We start from the raw sequence: 10,798 nt of genomic DNA on the forward strand, positions 1-10,798 counted from the left end.
ATTTTGAGTCTCCATATTTTATTCTTCATCACAAAAATCTTAACTATAGTGAGTTTCATGCACTTGCCTCCTTCTCAGCGCAATAAACTTTCTTTACAGTCTACTAAATGTTCTTTTATGGGTTATAGTACTTCACAAAAGGTTTTATTTTCTATGATCCATGTTCTCACAAATTTTGTATTTCTAGAAATGTTGTTTTCTTTGAGAATCAATATTTCTTTCCTATGATTGTCGATTCATCTTCTACTTCTCCTGTTCTTCCTACTTTTTATGATTTATCATCTTCTCTTAAGAGGTTCAAACCTGGATTTGTGTATGAACGACGTTGGCCAAGTTTATCCTATCCTGACACTGATCCACTGCCTGAAACTATACCACAACTAGAATCTGAGAATTCTTCAAGATCTGGTCCTCTTGAGCCTACTCGTCACTCTACCAGAGTATCACGTACTCCCGATTGGTATGTATTTTACTCTACTTTATCAAACATTTCTGTTCCAACTTGTTACTCACAAGCTTCCAAGCATGACTGTTGGCAGAAAGCAATGGAGGAAAAACTTTTGGCTCTTAAAGAAAATGGCACATAGAACATTGTTTCATGTCCTTCAAATGTCCACCCTATTAGATGTAAATGAGTTTATTCATTCAAACTCCATTCAGTTGGAACTCTTGATCGATACAACGCTTGATTGGTTGTTCTTGGTAACAAACAAGAGTATGGGGTGGACTATGAGTAGACTTTTGCACCCATAGCAAAAATTACTATGTTGCAAACTGTTATTGCCATTGTTGCTTCACAAAACTGGTCTCTTTATCAAACGGTTGTCAAAAATGCTTTTCTCCATGGTGATCTCAAAGAAGATATTTACATACAACCTCCACATTGTTTGTTCTTATCGCCTACATTAGATGTATGAAAGTTGAAGCGGTCTTTGTATAGATTAAAACAAGCTCCAAGATCTTGGTTTGATAAGTTTTGTTCTACTTTGCTATAGTTTTCTTTTGAGCAGAGCAAATATGAATCATCTTTGTTTCTTCGAAAAGCATATGCATGTTGTGTTCTTCATTTGGTGTATGTAGATGACATTATTATCACAGGAACCGATTCTTCACTAAACACTAGCCTCCAACAACAACTTAAAGATTTTTTTCATATGAAAGATCTTGGTACTCTTACATATTTTTTGGGTTCGGAAGTTCATAATATTGCTTCAGGTGTGTTTCTAAACCAACACAAATATGCTCAAGATCTGATTTCTTTGGTTGGTCTTCAAGATTCCTCCTCCGTACATACTCCATTGGAATTGAATGTAAAGTATCATCGTGAGGAAGGCGATATTCTTCCTGATCCATCTATGTTTCGACAATTAGTTGGAAATCTAAATTATGTTACTATTACTCAGCCTGATATTTCTTTTGCAGTTCAACAAGTTAGTCAGCTTATTCAAGCTCCCTGTCATCTCCATTTCGTGGCTATTCATCGCATCATTCGGTATCTTCTAGAAGCATCTACTCATGGATTATTCTTTCCAAGTGGTTCTTCTATTCGTCTTACTACTTTATGTGATTCTGACTGGGCGGGATGTCCTGATACTCGTCGTTCAGTCACTGGTTGGTGCATGTTTCTTGAAGAGTCATTGATATCTTGGAAGAGTAAAAAGCAAGATCATGTGTCAAAATCTTCAACAGAGGCTAAATATCGATCCATGTCTACTGCTTGCTCTAAGGTTGTATGTCTTCGTGGATTACTTGCTGAGATTGGATTTTCTCAGTCTCATCCTACTCCTCTCCATGCTGATAATACAAGTTCTATTCAAAATTTCTACTAGTCCAGTTTTTCATGAGAAGACCAAACACATAGAAGTAGATTGTCATTATATACGAGAAGATGTAGACAAAGGATTCATTACTCTTCCACATGTATCCAGTGATCTTCAAATAGCTGCTGCATTTACAAAATCTATGGCACGACAAAGCATTCAGTTTCTAGTATGCAAATTGATGCTTCTTGATCCATCGACATCAATTTGAGGGGGAATGTTATAATGATGGAAATCTAAATAATTGTATATATTAGTATATTTAGATAGTGATATAAATACACATGATCATATATATATTTGTTATAGAATCAAAGGAATAAATATTGTGATAAAATAACAGATTTGGAGGGATTGAATAACATATATGTAGAGATAGAATAGCTAATCTTTAGGGATAGAAATCATATTTGTAGAGATATAATAGCTGATCTTTAGGGATAGAAATGATGGATCTTTAGGGATATCGAATATTTATTCTCACTATTTAATGGAAAGACTCTCACATTTAGAGACATTCAGCAGAAATTGACAGTGGATTTCCATACTTTACTATTATGCTTCAACTTTCTCGCCATCCAAGGAAAATTTTGATCAGTGGTATCAGTTGAAAAGCTCTTATTGATTCAAGTAAATATTTTTCGATCTAAAGAAAGTAGACAGGATAAGGAAAAAAGAACCCGTAAAACAATAAAACACCAACACTTGTTTCAGTTTAATGCAACTTCTATGACTCCAAATGATGACAGTGAGACTAGCAGATTTTTAAGGAGAATGTTAGTTCTGTTCTTAGAAATATGGTGATGATGAAGACGATGCAAACTACTTGAAACCAGAGTACCTCTCATTGAGTTATTACATTGGTTGCATGTGAAGAAGGGAGGCAGAGGCAGAGGCTATTGTATCAGAAAAGTAACTTTTGCATCTTAGATGACAAAAACAGAGTGACTTTCTTGCTCAATTTCTATTATTCAAGTAACCAGCTCAAAATAATGCTACAATATGAAAAATATGAGCTAACAGATGGAACGTAATGCTCAAAGCCAAAACACACAATTGAGTAATAGAACTACCACTGATTGCATATGTAATATATGCTTCCATATGGAGGGGACGCCAATGATATTACATTCTTTCTAAAATATATGACCTCTAATTTAGCCTTCACCTTTATCAAATCGTAATACTACATTGACTCATGATATGCATTCCACAATGCAATAGTTTCGAATATATCAATCAGTTGTTTTAGTTTGAATTGGATTGGTCAAGTTATTTATTTTGTTTTAGATTTTTCAGCTATACACCATTAATAAACTGATAGATAACTCCACTAACAGAATCTGTATGGATGGTTTCAACACCTTCTCAGTGCACAAATCTTGTTCATCCCAAAAGTTTGTTGTTATAGTTCACTGGTTTTAAATTACAAAGGGAGCATAGTTATGAATTCAGATGCATATGAGGAACTCTATTGTTTTGTCGATAGGGTTGTTATCCATATCAAAGAAAAGAAACAAACTAGTTGAACATGGAGTAACAATAATGTGAGCTTGAGTGCACAAATGTATGTATAAAGGTATGTAACATAACAACAGAGGTTATGTAGGTGCTTTACCATTTTACACATGAACTCATCTATGTATTTCCGGTTAAAGATGAGATATATTCCTTCCAACTCTTTATTCTGACATCATAACACCAGGATTTAAGAGATCTATGTAAGCATTACTTTTGAAATAAGGGGTATATCAATTGTAAATCGCAAAATTAAAGGGTATATTTAGCTTTTCTTCTTGTTTAATAGAGATAATTGAAATATAACATATATTTATACATGTGGAGACCAATTCCCATAGGCCAGATGGCTCTATCAACTCGTCTCTCTTATAAAAGAACCCCTTTATCAAATGTTGCTGCCTTTAACAAGAATAGTCAGCTCTACTAGGAAATTAAAAAAATACACAATGTTTTCACTTCAAAGACGTGTAATATTTAGAATGTGCCACAACTTTGTTTTGTCATAGCATTACTACATGAATGAAAAAAATATTATCGTAAAATGAAACAGTTGTTGAAAGGTTATCAACAAGATATTTGACATACAAGCACTCATGAATACCTTCCAGTTTGAAAAAACTTACCCAAAGGGAACAAGGCTTTCAACATAACTATAAATGCCTTTGATGTAATTTTGCTTAAGAGGCCCTTGATTTTCAATTTTCTCCAACTCTTTCTTGTGAAATCATAAAACAACATAAATCACTTGAGTTCATGATGAGTACAATCTCCCCATCAAAAAATGATGCAATTCTAGTCTCTCTAGTGTTCCGTATCGAGGGAAACCCAATAATATGTCTCTGCCATTCTCTTTTTGTAGTCTTCTTTAACATCCATAATTCAAAGTATCCTTTTACACATTTTCTATAATCTATGATCCTAGTTTACCCTTCACCTCGATCAACTGGTAATTGTACATGAACTCAATTGCATCCTAGAATGCAATATTTTCGATTTTTTAGGATTTAACATCAAATGCAACTATAGATATATAATTGGCCATATGAAATTGATATGCAAACACTGGGCATACAGTACAAAATACAAGGAAAAAAGTTGTGAGTGTCTCTCCATGATTTGTCTATGCCTAAAGTGAAAACTCAGTACTTTGTGCGCCTTTCTCGAGGATGATATGTTGTCTGGAGAACTTTGTACTTGTTTTATTTTGACTAAAAACCTAATGAAAATGTATTCCAGCCTTTTTCTTCATCTGGGCTGGGCAAAAATCTTACTTGTTTTGTGATGGGATTGCAAATTGCAGTAGGTTGCATACAAATGATTCCCAAGCAAATAAGAAACCATTAACACAATTCAGATGAGAATATGCAAGGTTACAGTTGTAAAGATTGTCAAGTTGAAGAACAAAGGCAGAGACTTTTCCATAATGTTGTCGGAAGAACTCATAACGTTGGAGGTTGACTGGCGGCTAAATTTTTTTTTCCTTCTAGCCTATTATGTTCCCTTTGCCTCTCTGTTTCCTGGTAGGACTCTATTTCTTTTTATATTCTTTGTAATACATTACAACTAGGACTGACTAAAATTTGAATTTTATTTTATTTTAGTTTAAAATTGTAAAAAACATATTTTTGCAAAGGAACTGAAATTATTATTTTTTAAAAATCCAATTTTTTTGCTGCAAAGCCATACGACCGTAGGAACAGAAAGTATAGTAACACAACGGAGCTTCTGTTTTTTGTTCACAATTATTTTATGTTTGATTTATATATACTTCTTAAGCCCAAAATTTAATTGACCGATATGTGAGGAAATTCAAGTCCAAAACACAGTCTTTAATTTATTCACGTCAAAATCATTTGGGAAATCTGCAGTTAACGAGTTTGAAATTTTTTTGGTTTAGATTCCTCATGATGGTCTTTGGTCAAAAGATGGAAGAAACGAGGAAACCATGGACCAAAGTTACGGTAATCTCGGCCTAATGGATGGTTTGAGAATGCAGCAAAATGGAGTTTAGTGTATACAATAATCTGAGCTTGAGTGCACAATTGTATTTGACATAACAACAGAGGTTATATATACCTGTGTATCTGTTAATGGACTAATTCTACATGTTATGTAGGTTCTTTACCATTCATATATGTATTTTCGGTTAAAGATGAGATATATATCGTGCCCTGCCCTAGCGAGACTTTACTAAATAGCCAAAACTTTTTCAATGGCTATGTCTTTTACCTTGTTTTTGAGGCAACTGAAGAAGAGTTAGAAAATAGCCAATTGGAAAAGCCAAAACTTGTATCTTTAGATCATTCAAATGAATGATATGTGAGGGAATTGAAGTCCAAAATACAGTATTGAATTTAATCAAAACAAAATCTTATGTGAAATCTGCAGATACCAAGTTTGAAAATATTTTTGTACAGGCCATCTGCTTGAAGAAACATGAGAAAGAGAGTATCGTATCTGAAATGAGGATCTACCGATCCATAACTCAGAAAATCCTGTGTCCAATAGGCCCGTACCAACAGCAGCATCTGCTGAAACTTTTTTTTTCTGTGACTGCTCCCGTTTCTCCTTTCTCCCCTCCTTGGGAGAATTTTTGTCCGAGACAGATGTTTGATCACTAGGGGTCAGTTGTATCACCTAAGATGCTCTTTTTGTCGATATGAAAATAGTAGACCTGTTCAAGTAGGAGGTAGAACCAATAAAGATTTCTTTTTTGATTCATCTCTGGACTCATTCAAGAATTGTTTTTGATCTTATTGGTATATGTCAAAAGAGAATGTCACCTTCATGAAACTACATCACTCTTAAAAGGGCCTTCGGATGAATACATTTAAACAAAACAAACTACAGTAGTCTTAAAAGGGAAAAAATGCCTCTTGACTACCATAGAAGGTCTCTATAATATCCTTCATTTATCTATTTTGCTAAAAATTGCCCCAAAGTGTACGAAACAACTGTAGCTCCAAAGCGCATACAAAATCCGTTCATGCTGAACAACTCTCATTGGTTCAGAAAGAGCATGATAGATTGTTCTGTTTTTATTGTCAATACAGCAGTGCATATGCCTCCATTACCTACTTCTGGTTTTGGACGGTGAGTCAGTGAAACCAATTTTCTTGCACTACCTCAGTTAAGGTTCTGAAAAAGTTAATTTTATGATACTTAGGCTAAGGACACACAAGTTGAGATCAGTGAAGCAGTTGTTGATGGGTAGATTCCCATGATTTCATTTTGTTCTCTCACTCGCTATATATAATGATAAGCAACTATTCTAGATCCTTTTACATGAAGGATAGATTAACAATTTCATTGATGTGGAGAAAGGGGTACCTACTAAGGTCGGATATGTGACTTTGAGTAATTACACCATAGAAACCACATCTGGAACAGTCAAGTATTTCTTGCCGCATCCGTGTTGGATTATCCACAATGTACTTCTTTTGAAGGATCCGACACGTACATTTTTTAAGAGTTCGGACATTATAAATTGTCTTGACTTGATAGCTTTCCCTATTTTGAAGTATGATGTGGTGTTTGAAAACAATAGATACAGTTAGCACGGCCTATATAGAGCTTACTAGAACTTTCAACATCGAAGAAAAGCAACATTTATTAAATAGGTCTCTAGAGTAGTTCAATTCAGTACTCGTATTTCCGTTCATAGTTTAAATAGTTCAAAGTTATTAATAAAAATCATAATATTGTCCCAAAAAAGGATATTGTTTGTTTTTATTCATAGTTCAGATCTTCATTCATAGGGTTTACATCAATGGAACTCTTTTTAAGTTTGTTATCCATATAAGAATTGTTGTAGCTGCATTTGATGTTACAATTGAAAATAGAGGTTAAGGGTCACTAGCCGTCATTGAATATGAAGCAGGACATAGACATATCCACTTGTGGATTTTAGAACAAACTCAGGTAGAAGAAGTATAGAAGATTCATATCATTCACTTTCCTTCAATATTATCATGCACTTCTCGTGATGGAAATAATTAATTCATGGTGAATTTAATGTTGGGTGCTTTATGTTTTTGTGATGACGTCATAAGACAAAATTGGAGAAAACTAGAAATTAATGGGCTTCGTAAGTGTTAGTTCAAAGGTGATATGAAGATGTTAGCTCGAACTTGATAAGAAGGTTTAATAATTTAATGAACTTATCCATCTAACAAGGAACCATATCCTTGTTATTGGAACTGCCGACAGTGAGATGAATGATAAATTTATTGTGAGGTATATTTGTTTTCTATCATCAAAAAGGAGGGGGGGGAATGTTATATTCTATGTGTTTTGATGATCCTCTCAACTGCGGGACCTGTTCCCTGTCATAGTGCTCTCGTCCAAATACAAATGGGGTACAACTGTAAAAGCTATAATGTCAGGTGGTAGGTGAAAAAGTGCAGTGTCCTACACTAATAAGAATAGAGGACGAGATTGTATGTTTCAGTATCTCATAAATGCAGGTACCCGGTCCCAGGCAAAGTTTCATCTAGCAGATGCATTATTGGTTACAACTGTAAAGCTATCACGTCAGAGGTTTGTGAGGCGTCAATGTACTACACCAATCCAAATGGAGCACAGTGTTTGTCCCATGGGTAATAATGCTTTTTCTTTGATACTTTTAGCATGAAAAAACAATATTAAATTAATTCATCTAAAGAAGGAAGTCAACCAACAAGCCTTTTCAAAAACTCACAAAGAAGTCTGTAAAGGACTTGGTCCCCGCAAGATTGCAACATGAAAATATTACGAGACAACTGTCAGAAAAGCTGCCACCTCTGATGCGGCAGGTGCGCATCTTTTCTGAACTTTAGGCCTTCAACCAATGGGATTGTCTCAACGAATTTATGATGATTTAAATTATCTCTTTACAATGAACACAAGTTCAAGATTTGACAAACTAAACTTGGATTTTCTATCAAAATTCATAATCATGAAAAGTGAAGGTCATCTTCAAGGAAGAACACTGCTCAACAACAAGGAACCAGATGGAGTGCTAAAGAGTCTTGTTTTATTTAGATCTTTGTGTGTTATATGTTTACATTGTAAATTTGTTCCTAATCTATAAAGGATTCTGATATTTCTTTCGAGTTTGTAAGATTCTAAATCAGTTTAGGTTAATTGATTTAGTGGGCAACATTGTTTTGTTGTTTAGTCAAATTCTAAGTCATCTAAAGTTATGTGGTTTAGTGGACGGTGTTGTATACGCTTAGCAAATATTATGCTATCTATGGGTAATAACTTAGTGGGTGTTGTTGTACCCGCGTAAGCAACAAGTCGTGGTTTTACTCCCTTGAGCATGGAGGTTTCCACGTAAATTGTGTGTGTTGTGTTCTCCCTGTTGTTTACTCTTTTGCATTTTTTTTGCTGTGTCAAGGGACCTGGTCCATTGACTGGCAGTGAACACACATATTTCAACAAGTGTTATTAGAGTAGGTTCTCTCTATCTGGTTAACACTAAGAGAAAAGTTCCTACAAAAAATGGCGTCACTAGTTAATAAGCAAAGAAATCAGTCTCCCACAAGCCCCCCTCTCTTTATGGTAAACTTTATAAATATCTGAAGATTTCGATGAGAGACTATCTCATGACTGAGGAAAGTGAAGTATGGGATGCCATATGTAAAGGTCCTTATGATCAAACTATGGATGTTAATGATGGAGAGGTCACAAGAGTCATTCCCAAAACTAGAAAATAATATAATGACTCTGACAGACTATTAGTCCAGAAAAATCACAAAGCAAGGAAGCTACTGTTGTGTGGCCTTAGTATAAATGAATATGATCTGAATTCATCTTGTGAATTAGCCAAGGAAATCTGGGATCTGTTCAAAACAACTTATGAGGGAAACGATGAAATAAGAAAATCTAAGTTAGATATATTTACTATTTAGTTTGAAGGTTTCACCATTACTGAAGCTGAACTCATTCATGAAATACACACCAAATTCTCCAACATCACAGATGAGCTCATGTTATTTGAAGAACCTATTCCTATTGTCAAGCAAGTCTCTATGTTACTGGAAATACTTCCTAGATCTTGGACAAATGATTTTGTGACTGGAAATAAGACAAGAGAATCTGATGTAATTACGATGCATAAACTATTTGAGCATCTTCAAGTTCAATAGATGCACAGAATAAATGAGGGTCTCTTTCTCAAGGAAAAAGACAAAAGGACATATCTGGTTGATGAGGCCGATCCTATGAAAGAAAATCATGACAAGGATACAAGCTCAAGTGAAGTGTGTGGCAAGAGTTATCTTCCTAGTAATTACATTGGAAACTTTCTTGTGCATAAATATGACCACATGATATTTGTCAAGACTGCAAAAGGTAAAGACAGAGAGGGGGACCAGGTCCTTCCAAAGATAAGTAGAAGAGGAGTCTTCTTTGGGGAACTAAAAAGGGATATGGCTGCATGGGATAAATCCTCATGTGATTCAAATCATTCGAAAAATAGAGATAACGGTTTCATGGCAAATTTAGACGAGGAAGATGCTGATTAAAATGTAACTCTATCTTATTTCAAGTAAAACTTGAATACCTTTTGTACTAGAAAGCAGAGAAATCTAGCAATTGTATTACTGATTTGATAAGTGAGCTTACAAGTGAGAATGATCCCATAAAAAACAGTTTAGACATCTCTCAAGATGGAAAAATTGCATTAGTTTCCCAAATATCTGATATTGAAAGTCAAATGGTTGTTCTAGAAGCTGAAAATCTAGAATTGAAGAAAAAGATGAAAGGAGTAACTAATATATTTTTTAGAGAAAAGAACAAGCCAAGAAGCTTGCAGCTGGAGGTTGAGAATAAGTTTCACACTGCTGAAATGAAGACCAAAATTGCTTTAGAAAGAGCTTGAGTTAGAGAGGGACCTGGTCAATGTAAAAGAGGAACTGGAAAAATCCCTCGAATGGACAAATTACTCTAAGATTCTTACAAATCCGATTAATCAAGCAACAAAAGTAGAAGAGGGCTGGGCTATGATAAGATATATCCCTCAAACAATCGTTACCAGAAATCTCTTTTTGACGCTGATGATCTGTTGTGTGTGTATGGTGGTCGAGATGGACATCTAAAGAGAGACTGTCCTCTGTTTGAAAACTGAAGAGAAAAATCATCAAACTATTCAAAACTAAGGAATAGACAGAAGAAGAAACATGTTCCTGTGTATGCTCAACAGAAGAACTTACAGAAGAAGGGACCTGGTAGTATTGGTCAACAAAAAAATTTTCAGAAGAAGGGACCTCGTCGTGCTTTTGTTCCTAAATTGAACAAAATCAGTTTACCTCAGTGGACAAAGATTTCTCTTATCACTTCTTTAACTGCTTGTTGGGAACTCAAACTCAAGTGGGTTCCCAAAGCTAACAAGTGCTATCATATTCATGTGAGAAGAAGTAGCAGCAATCAGTGTTGGTTCGTAAATAGAGGATGCTCAAAGCACGTGACAGGGA

General features: G+C 34.8%; 1 protein-coding gene across 1 annotated transcript; it reads left to right on the forward strand.

Moving 5' to 3' along the window:
• Positions 1-764: 764 nt before the first annotated feature.
• Positions 765-1,829, forward strand: LOC109119555 (uncharacterized mitochondrial protein AtMg00810-like). The gene is made up of 2 exons (XM_019212183.1): positions 765-911; positions 1,011-1,829. Exons 1-2 carry the CDS (start codon positions 765-767, stop codon positions 1,827-1,829), a joined length of 966 nt encoding a protein of 321 aa, XP_019067728.1.
• Positions 1,830-10,798: the final 8,969 nt, after the last annotated feature.

The sequence above is a fragment of the Solanum lycopersicum genome, chromosome 1, assembly GCF_036512215.1.
Source record: "Solanum lycopersicum chromosome 1, SLM_r2.1".
NCBI classification, from domain to species: domain Eukaryota; kingdom Viridiplantae; phylum Streptophyta; class Magnoliopsida; order Solanales; family Solanaceae; genus Solanum; species Solanum lycopersicum.